Below are 24,136 nucleotides of genomic sequence, written 5' to 3' on the forward strand. Positions count from 1 at the left end.
AGTCTTGAGAAACTGGTTCCCTTAGTAGACTATTTGGCAGCGTGAAAACTACTGCCAAATGTGTCTCCATGGGACCTGCATACTGTAGAAAGAGGCTAAAGAATCCAGTTTGGTTCTCCTCCGCCTTGTTTCAACGGGTTGAATCCCACTCTGGTGGGCCCCGAGCAGGTTCTGGTAATGGAACGAGAAGTAGAGTACTCTCTTGAGAGAGGAGGCCATCGAGGTGGTCCCTCCTTACGAAAGAGATTCCGGGTTCTACAGCCGGTACTTCATAGTTCCCAAGAAGGATGAAGGTTTGGCGTCCCATTTTAGACCTGCATCAGTTGAACCACTCAGTCAGCAGACTGAAGTTCAAGATGCTCAAACAGGTCGTGTCTCAGATCATGTCCGAGGACGGGTTTGTCGCGATCGATCTAAAAGACGATACTTCCATATCTCCATCCTTCCCACTCACAGGGAGTTCCTGAGGTTTGCTTTCGGTAAGCTCACCAATATCGGGTTCTTCCTTCGGCCTAACACTCACCACACTTTACAAAGTGTGTGGATGCCGATAGCTCCGTTGCGGCTACAAGGCATCCGCATATCCACTTTGGTTGATTCTTGCTCTATCAGAGCAGATGGCGGCTCAACATCGAGATGTTGTTCTTGCTCACATGAAAGTGTTGGGGTTAAGACTGAACGCCAAGGAGAGTGTGCTTTCTCCATTACAGAGAACCACTTATCTTGGTGTGGTGTGGGATTCGACCACGATGCAGGCACGTGTGTCCCCTGCTCGGATCGAGTCAATCCTCACAGCAGTCAGGAGAGTGAAAGAAGGCCAGTCACTCAACAGTGGTGGCTCAAGACCAAGGGTTCTCCCAAGGGAAAACCGCTTCACATGATCAAGGTCACGTGGTGGTACCTACGTGCCTTAGACATGTGGAGACATCCTTGGTTCTTGTCTCAGGGCCTGGTGTTGGGAGCTCCGTGTTGCTGCGTACGCTAGCGACGGACGTGTCCCTCACCCTGCCCGCAGTCTGTGGAGTACTCGCCGTCTCATGTGGCACTTCAACTGCCTGGAGATGCTGGCGGTGTTTCACAGAAACACTTTCTCCCAGACCTAGAGATCGCCGGTGTTGGTGCGATAGCACCGAAAACACTGCGGTGGTCTCTTACATCAACCACCGAGGAGGTCTGCGTTCACGCCCCCTGCACAGGCTGGCGTACCAGATCCTTGGGTGGTCCCAGGACAAACTCCTCTCGCTGAGAGCAGTTCACATGCCTGGGCATCTCAGTGTGGGAGCAGACATCCTGTCGAGGCAGGGGCTGAGGCCCGGGGAATGGATGCTTCACCCTGAGGGGGTGAAGCACATTTGAAGAGTGTTTGGCCAGGCTCAGGTGGACCTCTTCGCTACTCAGGTAAGTATACAGCGCATGTCCCCTCTGGTACTCTCTAAATTCATCCAGCTCCACTGGGGCTGGATGCCATGGTACAGAAGTGGCCGAGGCTTCGTCTGTACATTTTTCCCCGATCGCTCTGCTCCCGGGAGTTCTGGCGAGAGTGCGCTGGCACGAGGTCAGTCTACTTCTGGTAGCACCGTTCTGGCCGGGCCGAGTATGGTTCTCGGACCTGATTTCTCTCCTCGACGGCTCTCCATGGGAGATTCCCGTCAGGAGGATCTCCTCACAAGCGGGGTCTGTCACCCCGCCCGACCTCTTTTAATTTAGATTCTGTCTGTGCAATGAATTCTCAATTTTCCTCAGTATCAAGGTGTATCAAAGGTGAAGGGTTAACTGTTGTTGCATGCATGTGACACTCATCCTCGTTTCACGAGTTCACACTTACAAAATTGTAATCGGATTGATTATTTGGCGTGCTGTCCTGAGGGAGGGCTCTGAGCTTGAGCAGTATGTGAATTGTGCTACTTAAGATGACTAACTAAATGAGTTCCACCTGTACTGAATTGGTTGATTATCTGATCTTGCTCCTCCCGAACCTTGTTAATAAAACATCATTTGTTAAACAAATCAGAAATTCAGGCATGTTTATCAATGCTAATCTCTTCCTTCAGCACTGCATCCTGCTGATATGCAAATCTTATATGATTTCCCTATTTCTTATATCCCTCCGAGTTCTTACGTGCTATTTTTGTTTTTTTGCTAACGCGTTTGAAACTTTCTCATGTTATTGCCCCCTTGATGAATCGCTAGTTGTTTTCACTATTTGTAATTTCCTTTGGATAAAAGTGTATGCTAAATGATGTAAATGCTATTTTTCAAGGCCTAAGATGCTCATCTTGTGGGTGTCAGAGCACATTTCTGAAAACATGCACATACCGTAACAAGATGTGTTGCATACTCATTAAAGTCAAATGTGACCCGTGCTGGCAAAATGAGTTGGAATGAGCAAATTTTCCCAAAATTAGTTATTTTCATTCTCCATTAAAATACCATCAAAATTATATATGACTTGTGGGAATTGGAATTGAGCTACAGCCGTTTGAAGGCGATAGAGTCAAAAGAGTTGATTTTGAGAAAAATCAAGTTAAAGTTTTTGGAAGATTCCAAAGCAAAATCACCAAGCAACGTTGCATATTTTCCTTCAGTTCTTTTCTTAATAATAATCACTATATTATTAAACGCAATATAGCTATTTTTTATTTTATCTTTGTTATTAAAAAGAAGAACAAAAATGCAAATAAACAGTAGTTTAATCAAGAGCAGCGAGTGATTCCGTCGTTTCTTTTAATGTTTGATTAAAGCCCAGCTCACACTGTACGATTTTGGCCATGATTTGGTCGTCTGAGACAAATTTTGAAAATCCTAAAAGATTCCTATAATCCTACGCTAAAATCTGTAGTCTTTGATCACTGGTTTGACATGTTCACCGACAGCCAATTAATGGCCGTTGTGATCAACCCTAACCCTTTAGGTCATTCAAAGTTATTAAACAGTTTTTGATTTATCAAATAGTACAACAATACCAGAAAGGAAGATGGGGTTGTTGATGTTCTTCTGCACAGCGTGCGTGAACGCACTGATGTCGAATCCTGTCTGCGCGAACAGGGTGCACAGAGGTATGCTAATACACATGCTGACAGGCAGGTAGGAAAGATTGGACGAACATTTCTTGGTCCCACGCCACAGAATATATAAATACACATAAATACATACAGTTCGTCCGAATCTCACGAGAATTAGTGCACCAGCCAGGTAATTCTCACGTACTCTTTTATAAATACTGTTTCGAATACAGCGATCTAGTATTGAATGTTTCCATGTTTTGCTGTGTGTTCCTTGTTTCCTAGTTTTGCCCTGCCTGTGTTTTTGACCCTGGACTGTTTCCTAGTTTTCTGATTGTTTTACTCTTCTGCGTCTGCCTTGGATTATACTGTTTGCTGGTGTTCGACCCTGCCTGTTTTGACCACGTTTGTAAATAAAGCCTTGCATTTGGATCCCCAACTCCGTTGTCACAACTTCCACTTTACAATAAGTCTTTTTGAAAAATTTTGTTAGCTGATGCTAACCCCTTACAAAAAATAACTGCAGTAAATTGAAGTACAACTGCAGTGAAACTACAGTACAAAGCAGTATAATGAAGTATATAACTGCAGTTCATTAAAGTTCAAGAGCAGTAAAACTGAAGTACAGTGAAGTGCAGCTGTAGATTTGCAGTATAATGAAGTACAGATACAATATAACTGCAGTTCGGTGATACGCTGAAATGCAGGTGAAGATTTCAGATGCAAAAGCTTCTAAGTCTGTCTGATTACATTTATTTAATTGCATTTATTTTTTATGAGCATTTTTTTTAAATAAAGCTCCTATGATTAGGTTCAGTAATTTCACTTTAATGGCAATGAGGTTCTTGTCATTTCTAATAAAGTCTTCTTATATAGGCCCTGTACTGCAGTTATGCTGTATTGTGCAACATGTAGCAAGTGCTGTGGTTACAGTAGACTTGGCAAGTGTTTTATTTTTATTTTATTTTTTTTTGTAATGTAGACATCCTATAAAATATTCGTACAAAAATATTTTTATACAAAAGATATTTGCCTATGGAATATTTCACCCGCATAGATTAATAACCTGCACGTGAGATCTTGTCCTGACGAGTCTCGCGAGCAGCGGATTACTTGTAACAGACAGTAAATCAGCGTCTTTTCTGTAGTGTCTACTGCAGGATGGATATAAAAGTATAAAACACGTTTTGGTTTGACAACGTCGTTCATATGTGAACTATCACAATTAAAGCACAAAGACATAACAACATTACACTCCGAGACCTTTCACAAGTGCTACAAAAGAGAAGAAACACTTTCCGGAAGAAGTTCATCAGGCGAGACTAGTCGACTCATCCAGTTTAGCAGTGAGTATAACGTCTAATGTCCTCATATCTTTAGTTATAATTTTAGAGAGATGTAAAATGACTTGAAGGATATCTTATTGAACCCGCTGAGATGAGAAGAAGCTGAGAAGAAACACGCTTCAGTGCTGATCTGATCTGTACCGCGCGCGGGTCTCTGCACAGAACACACAGAACTGAGTCTGAGAGGAAGACAAAACCACTGCTTTAATGCTGTTTTACTACACTTTTACTATAATAAACACCAACATCTCAATCCAACCAGTGACAGCCCTGTGTATAGATGCATTTAACTCTGCTATGGCTCAGCTGTTTGTTAAGCAGTTCTGTAGAAATGAGTCATGTTATTGTCCAGCTCAGTTCAGCTCTCAATAGCATCAGTACATCGTTTACAATAATGGAATACACTAAACTGTACTGAATACAGTGTATTTGTTTGTTTGTTTGTTTCTAGGAGAGCATCAACCCCTAATTGACTGAAAAGTGTTCCGCGTACAGTGTACCGCTCTTTGCAGCAGAGGACGCATTAGGAAAGAGGAGAAGAGAGGAAGTGAAAACTTTATTTCTGGAAATGCTTTAAAGGTCACTCACATTCAGGCACAAATGTAAACCTGATTTTAGATTTTAGTCTTTAAATGAGATCCGTAACTTGTAGGCCTACAGTCCTGAATATTTCACACTAAATTGTGATGCAGCCTGAATCATAATCACACCATGTTCATGTGTTGGCCAGAGGAGAACTGATCCCTAAACTAAACATACTCTCTCCCGAGGGTTTTTTCTCCATTCTGTCACCTGACAGAGTTTGGGTTCCTTGCCGCTGTCGACTTCTGGCGTGCTTATTTGGGGACTAATAATATTCAGCAGTATTATTGATCTGACTCCACCGGCACTATTGATGATGACGCCACTGCTATCTAGATGCACTGAAATTATTTTATATTTGATGATTTTTATCGAGTCAACACTGATTTCAACTGAACAATGACATGTTTTACTGTTTAGAGCTGCTTCACAGCAGATGTGAATTCTGTTTGCATCATTATTTTTCTTTTTATCACTGTAAAGCAGCTTTGAAACAATCTGTATTGTATAAAGCGCTATATAAATAATGGTGACTTGAAATGTGCATGAAACAGGCAACCTGAATAAACACAAAATACAGTTTATTAATGATAACTGTATTTGCCTTTGTTTTATGTAAATTTTCTTAGGAATATCTGACAATATTTAGTGCTGGATATACGCAAAAATAGAATAAATCAGGATTTTTTTCACAGCACTGTACACCAGCATTTATGTGCGGTAGTGTGACATTAATGTGTGGAAATGGACATTTTATCAGTGTGTGATTGCTATTTTCAGGAAAATGCACTGGTAACAACTAAAAAAAGACGACCAAAAATATAATTCAACAGAAGATGATGGCTGTGGTGAAACAAGCACTCAAATAATGGTGAGCAGTAATCTACTTTATTTAATTGATCTTTTATTAACTATTATCTTTATAGTTTATAATACATAATAGCTGCTATTGTATTTCAGGAACTAAGACCTGTGGGAGTGCTGGAGAAATCAAGTGTATAAGTCCTCTGTCGTCTCAGACATGGAAGAGATCTTCAGACATGAAGAGATCGAGGAGTTAAATATTAGTGTAATTTCAGTATGAAAACAGAGAGAGAGCTGAGGCAGTGGAAAGGTAATGAAATCTAGATATAACAGCAATTATTCTCAATGCTTAACATCAGCTCTCAACATTTTTTTTGTGGACTCTGATTCTCTGATTGACTGGAAAGTGTGCATTCCAGTCAAATTGTACTCCACAAACATTAAAGTGGTAGTTCACCCAAAAATGAAAATTCTGTCATTAATTACTCACCCTCATGTCGTTCCAAACCCGTAATACCTTCATTCATCTTTAAAACACAAATTAAGATATTTTTGATGAAATCTGAGAGCTTTCTGACCCCTCTATAGGCAGCAACGCAACTCACACATTTAAGTTCCAGAACAGTAGGAAAGACACTGTGAAAGTAATCCATGTGACTCCAGTGGTTTAACCTCAGTTTAGTCTTCTGTCGCATGAACACAACACTCATGCGTTGTGATGCTCTCATGAATGCACATTACAGACCAATATTTTTGTAAATAAGTGGTATTTAGTAGGCAAGTAGTTGTAGTTGTTTTTTTTTTTTTTTGGACTCAAACACTCGTGTCGCTTCATAAAATTGAGTTAAAACAACTGGAGTTGATGAATTACTTTAACGATGTCTTTCCTACCATTCTGGAACTTGAATGTGTGAGTTGCATTGCTGTCTATTCAGGGTCAGAAAGCTCTCTGTTTCTTTAAAAATATCTTTGTGTTCCAAAGAAGAAAGAAGGTCTTACGGGTGTGAAACCACACAAGGGTGACTAATTAATGACAGAATTTTCATTTTTGGGTTAGTTATCTCTTTAAAGGCAGCTTTAACTTAACTTTTTAAACTAGCTGTAACAGGTGTGTATTACACAATTTTAATCAACCTGTTTCATGTCGGTTGGTTCTTTGCATCCAACTCATGCATTAAAAATCATGTAATGCACACCTAGCCATGGATTAGCACTTATGTGTGAAGAGGGTTATAGGCTACACACAGTATTAAATGAAGGAATAACTGTGGAACACATATATTCTATATACTGTATTCTAATAATATATTTAAATTATATACTTGTATATTTGTAAACTATGTTTTTTTTCTATTATTATTATTATTATTTTTAATTATTTAAGGTTAGAATTTTGAACGAAAACCAAAATGATAAAGAGGGCAAATAATTTGAGGATTCTGTACAGTATTTAAACATGATTGTGTCTATGCTTTTTTCCAGAAATGCATGTTATTGTTCAAGCGGTAGCTGCATGGACTATCAATGCAGGAACAGAAAGCTCTGAGATTTCATTATAAAGATCTTCATTTGTGTTCTGAAGATGAATGAAGGACTTGCGGGTTTGGAACGATATGAGGGTGAGTTATTGATGACAGAATTTTCATTTTTGTGTGAACCAACCCTTTAACTTCTGTTACCTGGAGTGATCAAAGACACTGTTAATGCTGACCAATATGCCATAAGAAATGAACTGGGAGTAGAATGAATACTTTACACACACACTTGGTGACATCACAAGATTATTAAATATGCCTGTAGTGAAAAGTGTAACTGAAACTTGAGAATTTCTGATAGTTTTTGTTTTTGTTTTTCCAGACAAACTAGTGTTTCCTCATCTGAGATGAAGGCAGTCATAAGAACCGAGCGGAACGATGAGGATAAGCTCTTCAAAACATGTGTTCAAGAAATGTGCATGATTGTGTGATTTGTAAATAAACACTAAATACTTTTAGTGTAACTCTCAGCCTGTTATTTTAAGTTTAAAGAAAAGTAAAATCATTTATTGTTGCATTGCTGTTTGAGACATTCACTGTTGTTTTGTACCTTAATTTATTATATTGCAGTTGTGTAAAAGAAAACTGGTTATTCTGAATATTCTGGTTGCATTTCAGTGTTACTGTACAGCATTTTATTAGTATTGCTTTGGTAGTACTGAATTGTACTTCAGTTGTAGTATTGCAGTACTACTGCAGATTTATTGTAGTAATACTTCAGCTGTATTGCAGTAATACTGCAGTTCTATTGCAGTTGTTTGTTAGTAATACTACAGCTCTACTGCAGTTGTATTTCAATAGTACTTCAGATGTATTGCAGTAAAATAGCAATAATGCAGTTTTTTCGTGTCCAAAAAACTGCATTTTTCTACATGTAACAAAAACTGCAGTATTACTTTAAAAAAAAAACTGCAGTAATTTTTTGTAAGGGACTGGCTAGCTAACTAGCTACCTGATGCTAACTTGAGGTAATTTTTAAATATAAAGTCCAAATATTTTTATTCAACCAACTACTTAGAATACATTTGATGGAAAAACAAAGGATTTGATGTTCAGAACAGCAGTAATTGCCCATTGCCCCCTGGGGGCGTTTTACCCCACTGACTATGTTTGAGAAAACAATTCTGTCATTCAAAAAATATAATTATAATTTCATTAAATAACACATACTCCCTATCTACAGGTCCTACTGTTCTCATACCATATATAACTGTGATGTTCTAATAAGACACAGCTGAACATAATGACGAACTGAAATCAGTGACCATGACACCAAATTAAACAATCGGTGAAAACAAAGTCCAAACAGTAGGCGTGTTTCCATTACAGATTTGTGCAAAACTTTGGTAATATTTTATAAATGTCGATAAAAAAGTATTGCGAAATGACGGTGTTTCCATTAACCGATGTTTTGTGACTAAAACATAATTTTTTTCCTCTTGCGATAAGTCATGGCAACAGATTTTGGCTATATTTAATCGAAAGAGGCGTATGCGTGAATCTGTACAGAAGCACCACGGAGAGCCGCTTCAGAAACATGCGCGGCTCGGCTGGTATATACACAAGCCTTGACTGTAATCAGCTCCGGTGGCTGTGTCGGAGCTGTAACGCACTGCAGACGTGTGCAGCATAAATAGTCTAAGCTTTAATGGCAGGGAAAGCTCCTTATGCCTGAGAGCGGCCACGTATGAAGTGTTTCTTGGAGGTTATAGTAATTGAAGAATGATCATATGACTTTTTACATAAGCCATGTGACCTGTAAATGCGAAGAAAAAAAAAAAAACATTTCCATTGCAGTTTTACGAAATATTCATTTTTTGCATTGCCTGAAAAACCACCTCATGCGAGTGTAAAAACATTTTTGCAATACATATGGGAATTTTTGCGAAATTGACGCATTTCCCTTAGGTGTATTTTTAATTCGCAATTTCAATTTGCACAATTTGAAGGGTAATGGAAACACAGCCAGTGACGAGGTGTGACACCAGTCTTCTAGAGTGGGTGGATTAAGAGTAATAGCCTTTTCAGCTGCAACCAGGAATATTATCCATAGATATTTGTTTCATGCAAATCCAGAATTCCCAAATATAACACATGAAATTGATTAATCTTCAATATGGCCTCCAATGTCCGGTGTATGTCTTTCCAAAACAGGTGGATAACTGGAGGGACACTCTATACAAATGTATTTGTATATCTGTTTTTTTTTGGCCCTACAATTGCTGTTTGCCATCATATATTCTTGTTTCCATGTAGAGACAGTGAATGGTATTTACCCCATGTTTGAATCGGCTGCAACAGGAGCAGATGTCTTCATATTGCCCTGATCCTGAGCTGAGCGAGAGAGAGAGAGAGAGAGAGAGAGGATCACTGCCTGGACGACATAAATCAGACAAACACATGAGCAGAGTAAAGAGGAAAGTTTATGTCAAACAATCACACTTTTAAGACATTACTTTGTTTGTATTTGTTTTCCAACTCCTCAGCCAGATGGTTCTGCTGTATCTTCTTCAGGATGCAGACTGCGGTCTTCACAGCTTTTTCTGGTCCAAAACAGGCCACCATCTTATCCACTGTTTTTAACCTACCTGCATTCTCCATTTCACTCTTTGTTATACACCCATGATCATTCTCTAAGTGCCACTTAAACTCCTTCAGATCAGCTTCTACCAGTTCCTTCAGTGAGTCCACGAGTAGATCTTTAACAGACACCATCGTCCTTCATAAGTTCACAGCTGCAGGACGAGAAGAAATAGATTTGAAATAGTTTCAAACTTAACGTGTGAACCTAAACCTTGAAATCCTATTTGGCTTATGAAATGAAGCTCTGATCAAATCAAGTTTCTCAGAGGCACCTCATCCAACCCCAATTCTGTCAGAGGTTTCTTCTCTAACTCACTGTAGTAAACAAGATGGCACCACAGGCTTATATTACACTTGTGTCTTCCTTGTGTTGATAACAGAAGTAAGAGGCTCTAACTTAATGATATCTCACAAATCCTTCAGATTGGTCAGATGACAAACTTCCTCCAATTTATATAATTTATAAATGTATATGTACTGTGCATTTGCTATATAAAGAGCACAATGAAGGGGTAATACAAAAATAGTCTTTAATAATAAATCCACAAGGAATACACACAGGAGCACAGACAAGGATAACGAAAATAACCGACAAAGGAATTGAACAAAGCACAGAGTATAAATACCAAAGCAAGCGAGGGACTAATGACAAAATTAATGCAACACAGGTGAACAAAAGGACATACCTGTATTTAAGAGAACAAAGGAAAACTAAGTTGAAAACTAACAGACACATAACTGCATATTATTATTTATTCAACAATCTTTGATTGTTCTATACTGTCTGTTGAAATAAAGGTTGTAAGAAGAATGTGTGTATGTGTTAATGAAGTAAGACCAGAAGGTGACTCAGGTTCATTAGTGTAATAATAAGCAGAAAGATGGGCTCGAACTCAAATCATATATTTATGAACAAAACACTAGGGTGAAGAACTAAAAGAGTGGAGCACACTTCCCGGGTGAGCTCTAGACTACACCCCACACATAATTTAAGAATCAGTGCAGCAAAGCAGTAAGATCTTTCAAACTTTCTAGCTGAGCCCACAACATGATTTTTTGTCATTTCCATTGTGACGCATCAAGCTTGTCACAGGACACACCACAGCCACACAATGCGATTCAATGCAATACGATGAAATGGAAAAAATAGGATGCTATGCAATTTAATATGGTATAAACAGTTTTTACTTTTATATCTTTGTTTCAAACAGATAGCAAATCATAAATTAACTTAAGTGCCTTCTGACTTCTAACGCCATGGTGTTGTGATAAGTCACATTCCTGTAGCAGCAGTGTTGATAAGAGAACGCGCTTGAGAAACAGTTTAGAGAGGACAAATCAATCTATATAGAAAATATTGGTCGCAAATTATTGGTCACTTTGTAAATAATAAAAGTATAGTGCATCTACTAATAATTATATATAAATAAATACATTTTTAGCATTGCAAATATGTTACAAATAACAATTTGTATTGTTAATTGTGTGTCAATTTTTTCTAGTTTATTGCTTGACCTGCTTTTATGTCTTTGCAAGTTGTGTTTGCTTGTCTGTTTCAATTTTGTACCACTTTGTTTGTTTGTCTAAGCTTTTGCTTAAGTTTTGTTTTAATTGTAATGTATTTATTGATGTATGCCAATTAACAACTGGCTGGGGACTACAGCTGGAAATTAGCCGTAGAGGCTAAAGCTGCTCTTTTCATTAAAAGAGGTTGTCCACATTACTATAAACCAATAAAATAAAGTAAAGTAAAGTATCCAGTGCACACTTTTTTTTTAAATCAGTGCATTGCATCATTAATTTTTATGCTGATGCACCAATGCGAATTGGTGAATCTTACCATCCCTACTATGTACTTATTATATGTTAAAATAAGTGGGTAATAACCAGGTACTTACCCTGCACCTAATCTTAACCCGTGTAGTTACCTTATACTACCAGTACTTCCTGTTAAGAACACTGTGAGTATACTGTAAGTACATACTGTAAAATAAAGTGTAACCAACATATCTATGTAAGCATATGAATATGTGGCCCTGGACCACAAAACTAGTCATAACTTGAAACTGAATAAATAATCTTTCCATTGATGTATGGTTTGTTATGATCAGACAATATTCGAAAATCTGGAATCTGAGGGTGCAAAAACTAAATATTGAGAAAATCACCTTTAAAGTTGTCCAAATGAAGTTCTTAGCAATGCATATTACTAATCAAAAATTAAGTTTTGATATATTTACGGTAGACAACTTACAAAATATCTTCACAGAACATGATCTTTACTTAATATCCTAATGGTTTTTGTCATAAAAGAGAAATTAATCATTTTGACCCATACAATGTATTGTTGGCTATTGCTACAAATATACCTGTGCTGCTTATGACTGCTTTTGTGCTCCAGGCTCACATATGTGTCTATGTATTCATATTTAGATGTAACCTGAATGATGATTATATGTTTATATATGAATATGTCTAAATGTATGTATATACAGGTGCTGGTCATATAATTAGAATATCATCAAAAAGTTGATTTATTTCACTAATTCCATTCAAAAAGTGAAACTTGTATATTATATTCATTCATTACACACAGACTGATATATTTCAAATGTTTATTTCTTTTAATTTTGATGATTAGAGCTTACAGCTCATGAAAGTCAAAAATCAGTATCTCAAAATATTAGAATATTACTTAAGACCAATACAAAGAAAGGATTTTTAGAAATCTTGGCCAACTGAAAAGTATGAAAATGAAAAGTATGAGCATGTACAGCACTCAATACTTAGTTGGGGCTCCTTTGCCTGAATTACTGCAGCAATGCGGCGTGGCATGGAGTCGATCAGTCTGTGGCACTGCTCAGGTGTTATGAGAGCCCAGGTTGCTCTGATAGTGGCCTTCAGCTCTTCTGCATTGTTGGGTCTGGTGTCTCTCATCTTCCTCTTGACAATACCCCATAGATTCTCTATGGGGTTCAGGTCAGACGAGTTTGCTGGCCAATCAAGCACAGTAACACTATGGTCATTGAACCAGCTTTTGGTACCTTTGGCAGTGTGGGCAGGTGCCAAGTCCTGCTGGAAAATGAAATCAGCATCTCCATAAAGCTTGTCAACAGAAGGAAGCATGAAGTGCTCTAAAATTTCCTGGTAGATGGCTGCGTTGACTGTGGACTTCAGAAAACACAGTGGACCAACACCAGCAGATGACATGGCAGCCCAAATCATCACTGACTGTGGAAACTTCACACTGGACTTCAAGCAACATGGATTCTGTGCCTCTCCACTCTTCCTTCAGACTCTGGGACCTTGATTTCCAAATGAAATGTAAAATTTACTTTCATCTGAAAAGAGGACTTTGGACCACTGAGCAACAGTCCAGTTCTTTTTCTCCACAGCCCAGGTAAGATGCTTCTGACGTTGTCTCTGGTTCAGAAGTGGCTTGGTAGCCCTTTTCCTGAAGACGCCTGAGCGTGGTGACTCTTGATGCACTGACTCCAGCTTCAGTTCTCTCCTTGTGAAGCTCTCACAAGTGTTTGAATCGGCTTTGCTTGACTGTATTCTCAAGCTTGCGGTCATCCCTGTTGCTTGTGCACCTTTTCCTACCCAAATTCTTCCTTCCAGTCAACTTTGCATTTAATATGCTTTGATACAGCACTCTGTAAACAGCCACACCTTTCAGTAATGACCTTCTGTGACTTACCCTCTTTGTGGAGGGCGTCAATGTTCGTCTTCTGGATCATTGCCAAGTCAGCAGTCTTCCCCATTATTGTGGTTTCAAAGAACAAGAGATACCCAGAATTTATACTGTAGGGATGGTCATTTATTCAAACTCAAATGTAAATATTCTAATATTTTGAGATACTGATTTTTGACTTTCATGAGCTGTAAGCTCTAATCATCAAAATTAAAAGAAATAAACATTTGAAATATATCAGTCTGTGTGTAATGAATGAATATAATATACAAGTTTCACTTTTTTAATGGAATTAGTGAAATAAATCAACTTTTTGATGATATTCTAATTATATGACCAGCACCTGTATGTGTTCATATTGCAACCCATTTGATTTTCAGGTATCTTTTTTTCCAATGTAAAATCCAATAACTGTACTCAGCTGTTCTGACTGTTTGTCTATTAATGTTTGTCAATGTTCCATAATAATCAATAAAAATAAAGTAGAAAAAAAATGACATTATATGATTGATTTGGAATGGAGCCTCAGGGGCTGGAATTTTGCATTAAAAAAAAAATCATAGGCAACACACTTTTAAAGATTCTTACAAAGAACTTAAAATCAAATGCAAAGAAAAAAAGAAACACTGTACTTTTTGTTCAGATTTTCTACACTTTTCATACAATGCAAACTCCTTCGTTAATGATTTTTTAAATTATTCTTTCTCATATAAATGCTTTTGTAATAAACTATACAATTTAATCGTTTAAATTAAATTGGAATTAAAAAGAGACACTTTGAAATGAAATAAGAGAGACTCACTTGTTTTGCAGCAAACACGCACTCTGAGAGAGAGAGAGAGAGAGAGTGTATGTGTATTGTGTCTGACCTCAGTGTGTGTCTGATATACCGCATGTATATGCTAAACACTGTTCACACGTTCTAATTTGCTACACTGTTTCAGTTTAAATGGTTATACTGTTTACTTCCATTATTTTGATCTTTTCATTGTTACTTATTTACTTATTTTTTTCCACATATATTCCAGGGTCTAGAGATATTGTTTTGTTTACACTCATGCCTGTACAGCAATTTTGAATTTGAATTTGAGCGAGAGATCCTTAAAGGGCCACACCAATACCTATATAAGAAAGCACTTTAAAGTCTTCTCTAAATATAATCACACCTTTAAAAAATCCTTCATAAAACTCATATGCATATGGCAATCTTACCATAAAAGCAAACAAGAATATTAAAACTATGAACATAGAAATTCATCTCGCAAACTGTGGCACTCCCACTCATGAAAATCGCCACAAAAACTCATTTTATTAAGTAATATTTACTAACCATGAATGATGATGATGTAAATATTTCTTGAGCCTCCAATCAAATGACGTTGTGAGCAGAAGCTGAAACTCCTTTCAATTCTACTTTTTCATAAAGAACTGAGTTGGGTTTTTCTCTCTACAGCCCTTCAGTGCTCAGACTTACTCAACAGATCAGTCAGTATTTCAGGAACAGACTGAAAATTGATGGGCTCTAAACACTATGCAAAACAATAAATACAATTATTTAGCAAGTCTTTTTAAGTTATTAAGAATCTTTAACTGAATGTATAACAAAACTCTGCTTAGCTTGTTCTGTACCCAGTGTGCACTGAGAAATGTTTGGTGTTATGTGCTATTGTTTGAGCTACAGGAACACACACTATAACACTGGTAATACAGCGCAACATAACGGTATTATTCCATGTTCACTCATCCTTCTGCACTAAAATGGAAATTCTTTCTGTTGCGAATGTGGCTGTGGTCAAACATATTGTGTGAAAAGTGACATGTATGTCAGTAACTGACAAGAGGAAGTGTGTTGAAGAACACATCATACACACACAGTGCTAAACTAACACCGCGTGGTGGGCGTGTGTGGACAGAAGCGAAGAAAAGCCACACAGTTCCAGGTTCAGAGGGCTCCGTGTGTTTATTTCACATGTATGATGTGTGCAGTCAAGTCGCAGCCTAATGATCGAACCGTATATTGTGACCACACAAATGTTGCGTGCTTCTATAGCTGAAACTTGGCAGCCACAAACACGCCACGAAAGCAGAGTACTGAGAAAGAACATTATTTTTTCTATTTTGTTTTTCACTGTACAACAGAACATGCACCTCTATGTGTTTTTCTTCTCTATTCATGTTTGATCTTGCAAGTCTCCGTGAGATCTCGTGTCACTGTAAAAGTGCTCCTACAGTCGACAAGTGTGTGGTCACAAACCCAACTTGCCTCAACACACCTGTCGGGAAGTTTCTAGTAAGACCTTGATTAGCTGCTTCAGGTGTGTTCGATTAGGGTTGGAGCTAAACTCTGCAGGACGCCGGCCCTCCAGGACCGAGTTTGGACACTCCTGATCTAATGTGCGCATTCAGAGGATTACAAGGCTAAAAATCTGTTGAAACTGACTTTATGTCTATAGTCTCCCATGGTTTTAACATGGGTTCATATTTGAGAATCGTCTAGTGTGCGCCAGGCCTTACTCGTACAGTGAGAGCTGGTGTTCAACAAAATCAGTGCTGCAATCACACAGTGGACACATTAAAGATCTCAGCAGAGGATGATTAAACAACTCCAAAACCAGCATTACCATCTTCACATTTTACAAACCTGTTTGTCTTTATTTCTTTTATGATGCATTCAGTCATATTTTTGAATAACTAGTTTGTTCCAGTAGAAGAACAGGACATATTATATTCATGACACAATTTAAGTGTTTATCTTTCTTTATGTTGACAGTCACATGAAGAGTATCTGGTGTAAAAGAGTTTTTCCCATGAAATCCCATGACGCAGCAACACCAGGCTTTTTGGCCGACCACGTCTGCAGTTTCTTCAACAGAGAACAGGAAACACACACCCAGAGGTTTCTCAGCTCACTCGCTTTAGTCACAGTCTGTCCTGAGAGAGAGCATTCCCTTCAATAAAGCATTGTTTTCCAGTAAACAGTTATACAAACTTACTGTATATGTAGCTCACAAATGTACACTTCTGCTTCTGAAATCACAAACCTCCCTACTGTATAGTAGCTGAAATAAATATGTGACAAAAGAAGTATGTGTGAATTCACAGTACTCATGACCTTCTGCTTCCAGCGTGATTCTGAAGTGTGCATATGATGGACACTTTATATCCCATGAGGCCACGGGAGAGGATTTATGAATAACAGTGACATGACACAACTTACTTTCGTAGGTCACATGGCAGTAACAACATGGTGAATGTAGTACTGTATGTCCAGATTACATTTATAATAGTGTAACAGAGCAGTCTACTGGAGGCGAGCGTAGTTTAAGAACCCAAGTGCAGCTTTATTTACAAACGTAAAATCCAAACATAATCCAAAAGGAGATTTGACTTGACTTGGCATGAAACAGACTGGACTAACCGACAGCAGGTTACAACATAATCAATACACGACCAGGAACAATGGCAACAAGATGACTACTTATAGCAAACACTAAGGGACACATGACAAGAGCCAACTAATGAGAGACAGGACACATGACTAAGACAACCAATCGGAACATGACACAATGAACAAAGGAACCAATAGCATGAATACATGAGGGCAAGGGAAGCATGACACAAACAGGGACCATGATCAAACTCCAGAATAAAACCCAAACAAAACCCAAACCCCACGTTACAACTAGTAGCAAACTACATTTTTACTCTGAATGATGCAAACAGAACTCTTGTAACACTCGGCTAATCAAATTGATATATAACAGACATTAATCCATTATTACAACAGTAAGAAATCAAATGAAAAACTGCTACCATGGCTTAGAAAAGACCCCACCCCTTTCCCCATTCTTGTTTGGAGATTAATCCATTGTTTTTCTGTTTAAGTTGGTCTTGAGATTGCATTAAAGTTGCAGTAAAACCCTGCCAGATATCCTCCTTCATTGCCATACAAAGTGGGTATGTCATTTATCCTTATTATCATTTATCCAAGGCATCATTTATGACAATACATTTTTGGGTATTATTTGATCCGATGTATGTGTGCATATTTACCATTTTAAATTTCTGTTTAAAGGTTGGAACAAATTTCATTCTGTATTTGGAGGAGGAGGAGCAACCAAGGCAATTCCCTCATAATCAAGCCTTCATTATTGTGGGAGAAATGGCACTGAAGCAAGGCCGTCTTTTTTACAAGCAGTTGATACATGCTTTAAATTATTTTACATTTTGAACATTGAGTATCCCAAACCTGTTGCAGCTGTAATTGCATTGTCTGTACTAGCTTTGTTCTGTTTGTTTGTTTGTGAATTTATATTTATCTTGTAAACTGAAACAATTGCATATAACCTAATGTGATAAGGAAATAATTAATAACACAATTTCAACCAGTCATTTAATTTAATAGAAGTATTTGCAACTTTTAATGTAATGGAAATAAAGCATTTTCCATATATTTGTATGCTGTACATTATTATTTATTTACATAGCAATAATAAGAATAATGATGATGATGATAATAATAATAATAATACCAGGATGGTTAAAGCATTTTAAAACATTTTGGCCAAATAACCCAACAAATTAGTTATTTTATAACCCAATGCATTGGGTTAAAATAACCCAACATTAGGTAGGTGCTATAGTAACCCACCATTGGGTTATCTGTTGGGTCATTTTTAACCCAACTATTTTTAGTGAGTAGGGATAAGGTGGGTGGCCTCATCTTTCAGAACAGTAAAAGCTGTCTGGACAATGTATGCTGCATTATACAATCACCTCACAGCTGCAAGTAGAGATATGAGCCGAAGTTCAAGTGAAAGATGTATGTATGATGGGCTAGCAGCAAAGCTGAGTTCAGCTGCTGTTGTTCAGAACCTTGGTCTGATGATGGATGCACCTGAAGAGCTTAAAGACCTCTCTGAGGCTCTGCAGGCCAGAGACATGACGCCGTCTCAATCAGTGAATTTGATTAAAAAGCAGGTAAATGTGTTTTATACCATGAGCAGGAGCCCAGCCAATGGTCCATTCTACAAAACTGCTTTTAATGGCATAACACTACAGAGTGACAGCAGGCAGAAAGCAGTAGATCCCACAATGTTCTATGAAGCGCTATGCAAAAGCATGCAAACAAGGATGGTCACAAACGAAGAGGAATCACTCTTTCATAAAGTCAGCGTGTTGGATAAAAACACACGGCCAAGCCCTCTACCTTTAATGTATGGGGAAAATGAAGTGAGAGAACTGTGATCTTTTGAAAATAGGATTCTATGGTGTTAAGCAAAGCTATAGGGCTTATAAGGAGAATGCCAGTGTATCAGTGCACAAGCCCCTTCTGAATCTTACACATGCAGCGGAAACAACAGTGCAGAGTGAGAGAGGTTTTTCAGAAATGAATACAGCTGTGACACCATTACGTTCAAAACTGAAAATTGAAAATGTCTCTGCTCTAATGTTCCTTAAAATGGTTGGCATTTGACATTTGTTGAACTCCCTTTGATGGAATTGTGTAATTTGTGTATTGTAATGCTGTTAGATGTAGATCTGTAGAATTACCCATTTTGAAGTTACCAACACCTCCGAGCAAACGCCAAGGCCTCCGAGTTCAATTCAACCGTCCTCACAACTGTGGAGGTATGCAACATACACATTAGAGCAGCGCAACTGGCCCTCTGCCCCGTAATCAAACACGCCTGTCTGTGAGCTTCCAGATCCACAAGACTGGCAAGATTTTTCAGTTGTGTTTGATTGTTATTTTTGTTGCATATAAACATTGCTACTCCTAAATTATCGTGTGGTAACTATTTCATAAAATCAGGCTGCATTGTGCCTGGCACCAACCTTCAGCCGCGACAATATTCACAATATAGCACAGCCCTTCATAGATTAATGTGTAAACATGACTATTATAATAACAAAATAAAGCAAAAGCATTAAAGATTCATGATCACTAAATCTGTTTTTTTTTTTTTTTTTTTACAATTTCCAAGGTTTTGGAGCAAGGACCAGTGATGGAGGACATCGTGGTCGATGAGATCTCCAGCGAATACAGTCCAGAAGAGCTCCTGCGCCAGCTTCCGCTTCATTTGAAAGTTATCCACAATCATAGAAAAATTCAAAAAATAAATTATGTTGATGAAATGTAAGTTCTCACTTGTGTGAAGTAGTATTTTTTTCCCTGTTATGGTTTGCTGTTCCATTTCGTTATATACATGTTATTTAATTGTTTTGCATATATGTATTTAAAATTGTTCTTTATATATATATATATATATATATATATATATATATATAGTTTATTTATTGATATATTGATTTTTTTTAATCAAATACTAACATTATCTACAATTTATCCTGTTGCTATTCAATTTAAAAAAGGTTATTTCTTCAGTTTCATAAAGTGAATTTCACACACACACACACACACACACACACACACACACCTACCTTAAGACCTTACCTCTGTTCCTCATGATTTTCTTTTGCAATTTGATAATTTGTTATTTTGTTGCTGATTATTTAGTAGTAATAAAGTAATTTTCATGTTTTTGAAAAAAAAATTGGAAAAATTTCATGTTTTTTTTTCGGACTGATAGCAGAGGGAATTAAAACACGACCATTTGTGCCTGAACAGGCTGATACAAACAACTAAATATATTACCAAACATTATTTTGACTACAATAAGAACAGAACTTCAGACGATGTTCTGTAGGGCTACTTGCCTGAACTCAGGTCTTCCTCCTGGTCCTCATCGACTTGAACTGGGTGCTCGTCTGTGCGTAATCAACACATCAAGGGAGACGGATGCAGAGGCGATTGTCATTCAGTTCTGAGTCTTTGCCTCGGAAAGCAGTTGTAATTTTGTTCTGGAGGCTGAAACCGCGTTCTGCTGCCTCACTGGAGACCAGAATTACATGCGCCGCTTCAGCCAGAGTTTTGTGGTCAGGAAACATTTCTCTCAGGGAAGTGATCAGAAGTTTGCAGGACTCTCTGAATGTGGGATTTCCCGCTCCTTCGTCGTCCACTGCATCGCTACTAACAATATCACAACTATTTGGCCGTTTGAAGAAACTTCTCACACTTAGCTGCCGTGACATTTTTGCAACTGTATGCAGCGGTGACAAAGATGAGACAATACAAGACCATAGCTAATTAATAAGGGCAATCACCATCAGCTTGACAGGAGCGGGAATTACAATAGATCGCTCTCAGCGGAATCTGTCAAAATGATGGATGGCCTTTAGATATTTCCGTCACTGCTAAAAAAAAAAAATCCACCAATGACGGGAAATACTCGGTTAACGCGACCTCTGATATATATATATATATAAAATTACAAAACCGTTGAAAGTGTGTTTGTGTGCAGTGGGCTAACTGGCGACTGATGTCTGTGAACACCATCTGCGTTCTGTTTGTGATTTATGTTGATCACCTCCCTACCATAAAAACAAAAAGTTTTGTGCTGCTCTGATTTTAATGCTACCAAGTATGTTAAACATAAATAAGATCATTAATCAGTTCCAGTTTAAACATCGAATTACTAGTTGTTACCTAAGAGTAACATTTTCTCTCTCTCTTTCCTCCCGCTTTCTCTTACCCTCTTTTTTATAAACAAATATTTAACTGCAATATCTTATTTAACAAATACATTATAATTGTGTTGTTACGTGCTTGATGTTTTTGGGGATGTTTCGTAACATTTAAGTGAGACACAACTGGCCCTGAGGCAAACCATGAAAGGAAACGACCAGGAAACAAGTTTAACAAGCGTTTCAGTTTATATTGAGAGGTGTATATTAATAATCGTTAAAGAAGATAAATTATGGGAGAAAGGAGAGAACTGAGTGACACAAAAACAAAGAAACAATCAAAAGCAAAACAATTCCAGTAACTAAACCCCAACCCAACTAATCTAACTACCAAACAGAAACTGTAGAAATAACTTCAGCGTATCCGACGCCCAACATAAACTACCCTGATTAATAACAAAAACACACAGGTGGCCGTCGCTCCTTACCCGGAACAACAAGAGGAGAAGTCAAGTTAAATACAGAAACTCACTTAGCTCCTTTTCCTGAAGTTATTCTAACAGGTCTCAAGTGACAAACGCCACATTAGTCTGTATTAACTGATCTCAGTGTTAACTTAGCACCGCAAGTCAAGACAATAGGTACAGCGCTAATCATTAGCAACAGGTGTTTCCAAGCTCTAACGAACCTCATCACAGGACTCGAAAGTCTCAATAAACTAATCATTTAAATCACAAGTCCACTGAACAGTTCAACAAGGCTAATGAACTTAACACCATACACCCGACTCACACAGATAGAGACGTGAACGCGGCTGGCAAACATGGACGACTGACAACAGCACATGAAGTCCGGCCCACTTTTAAACGGGTAGGTCCATCCTGATTGGTCATCTGGTGGACTGAACAGCCAATAGCTGTTACCTAAGTATTCAGAGCAAAAACGGCAAAAGAGGAAAAGGAGAGAGAGAAAAAACAACAACAGGGAGCAAACAAAAACACAAAACACACGAGGAACGTAACAGTGTATTAGTGTGTTACTTCAGTAGTTCATTACATTAGAGCAGCTTATTGTAAATTTAACATAATACCTAGAGATAGAGAATGTGTACAGTTTATATATATATATATATATATATATGCCCACACACACACACACACACATTTTTATTTCATACTTATCAACTTGTACTATCAGCCAAGTAGAAACACAAACAGCAAGGTAAATGTATTGGGACACTGGTGGCTTCAATTTTCTTCTATGGCAGAGAGTGAAAGTGCGTGAAAGTTTTTTTTTTTTTTAGTTTATGAACAATGTAGGGCCTAGAGAATGAAGACTGCAAAAGAAAAGTTTATTAAGAACTAAAATCTAAAATCGTGTAGCAATATCTTTAATACTTCTTGAGTTATAGGCACACAAACTTAGTTAAAAAGAATATTTATGGCACTCAGACAGGTGTGTTTTGACAGAAGGAAACGAGATACATCTCTAATTTCAACATTATTTGTTCTTCAGACATTCCTCTTTAAAAGAAAAGAAAAAACTATTATTCTTAAATTCTCTCCTTCTTCTACTTAAAATATATTTCCTGATTTACACTGCAAAGCAATAACCGTCTAAATACAAGAAACAAATGCAAGATTTAAGAAGATACAGACTAGAAACAAGTTTGCCAGTGCAGTAAAAAAATTACACTTGGTAAGAGTTCTTGAAATAAGGCTTTAGAAAAAAAACAAAATCTCTTAAAATAAGCATTAAAACACTTATTCCAAGCAGTGTATTTAGTGTAATTAAGTTCAAACTAGCTTGTTACTTATTTTTTGAAACTGCTTGCTAGCGAATCTGGTTTTAAGGTATTTCCACACAAATCAAGATAAGTTTATTTTAAAGTGCCCCTATTATGGGTTATGAAAGGTTCATATTTTGGTTTTGGGAGTCCAACGACAACAACAGGATGACATGCGTGCAAGCTCAAAAAACACATTCATTGTCTTATAATATGCATTTATTTGTACCTTATTTGCTCAATGACCCCCAAACCTTTTTTCCAAACCCCTCCTTTGCGAGACGCTAATCTGCGGTGATTGGTCCGATTTCATTTAAAGCAGTGTTTGTGAGTGCGGCGCTGCTTTGTGTACAGCGTTAACGGGGAAACCACTATTTTTAACGCTCCAAAAGAGGAACCTAGTGGCAAAGCATGAATTTGCATTTTCATTCAGACCAACGCGAAAAGACCAACAAGTGGCCGGCAATATGCTAATGTTTCATGTTGATATCAATCTGAAACGGCTTGGGATTCGTTTTAAAAACGACTCGTTTCAATGATTCAGAGTCGACTCTTTCTTTTGAGAAACAATAACTTTATACACGGTGCTCGTTCAGATTTAAAGCTTTGCAGGATGTTTTCATTCACTTAGAGCTGTTACACACTGCATGAAAGATCATCTTCAGAAATACATGATAGAGGCACTTTAATTTGTGTGAAAATATCTTAAAACCAGAGCTACTAAACACGATAAGTTTTCTTAATTTAAGAATTGTCATCATTATTCTGACTTAAAATGAGACAAAGAATTTAAACTTAAAACAAGATTATTAAATTTAAGATCACGCATACATATTGTCAACAATTATTTATTCAAATGAAGACTGTCTTGTAACACACAGTAGCTTCCATGAAAAAACCCACCAAAATCATTACTTGCTGCTTCTCAAAATACTTTTACATAATTCAACATGAGAAACTGAAATAAAATTACAGAACTTAGTAAAATGCCATTAAGTACTTTGTATAAAGAACAAAGTTCCAAAAAACAAACAAGTGTGGGATTACAAATGTATTTAAATGTTTAATTTAGATTCCAATGTAATAGTGTACAAACTGAAGAAGTTATATACATTGTGTTTAGCATTTATGGTGAAGATGATGACATCAGATGAACGATTCAAGAGGTCCCTGCCAGTTCCTGTTCTCTTATTGTTAATCTGAGAGATTCCTTGGGTTTTAGATTAACATTTAACAAAATCGGCCTCATAACAGTCTGTTCTGGCTGAATATCGACG

At 37.5% G+C, this 24,136-nt stretch overlaps 1 protein-coding gene across 1 annotated transcript in view; it reads right to left on the reverse strand.

Annotated features, from left to right (window-relative positions):
• The window catches only part of LOC131538390 (membrane-spanning 4-domains subfamily A member 15-like), a 33,087-nt gene extending 18,711 nt beyond the window's left edge, over positions 1–14,376 (reverse strand). Inside the window, exons 1-3 of the mRNA XM_058772255.1 lie at positions 14,349–14,376; positions 9,726–10,004; positions 9,546–9,603 (exon numbers count right to left, since the gene is read on the reverse strand). Of these exons, the coding sequence (XP_058628238.1) occupies positions 9,546–9,603; positions 9,726–9,984 (317 nt within the window). The 5' untranslated portion in view covers positions 9,985–10,004; positions 14,349–14,376. The remainder of the gene's footprint in view (positions 1–9,545; positions 9,604–9,725; positions 10,005–14,348) is intronic.
• Between the last annotated feature and the right edge of the window lie 9,760 nt (positions 14,377–24,136).

The sequence above is a fragment of the Onychostoma macrolepis genome, chromosome 04 (assembly GCF_012432095.1).
Source record: "Onychostoma macrolepis isolate SWU-2019 chromosome 04, ASM1243209v1, whole genome shotgun sequence".
Classification (NCBI taxonomy): Eukaryota; Metazoa; Chordata; class Actinopteri; order Cypriniformes; family Cyprinidae; genus Onychostoma; species Onychostoma macrolepis.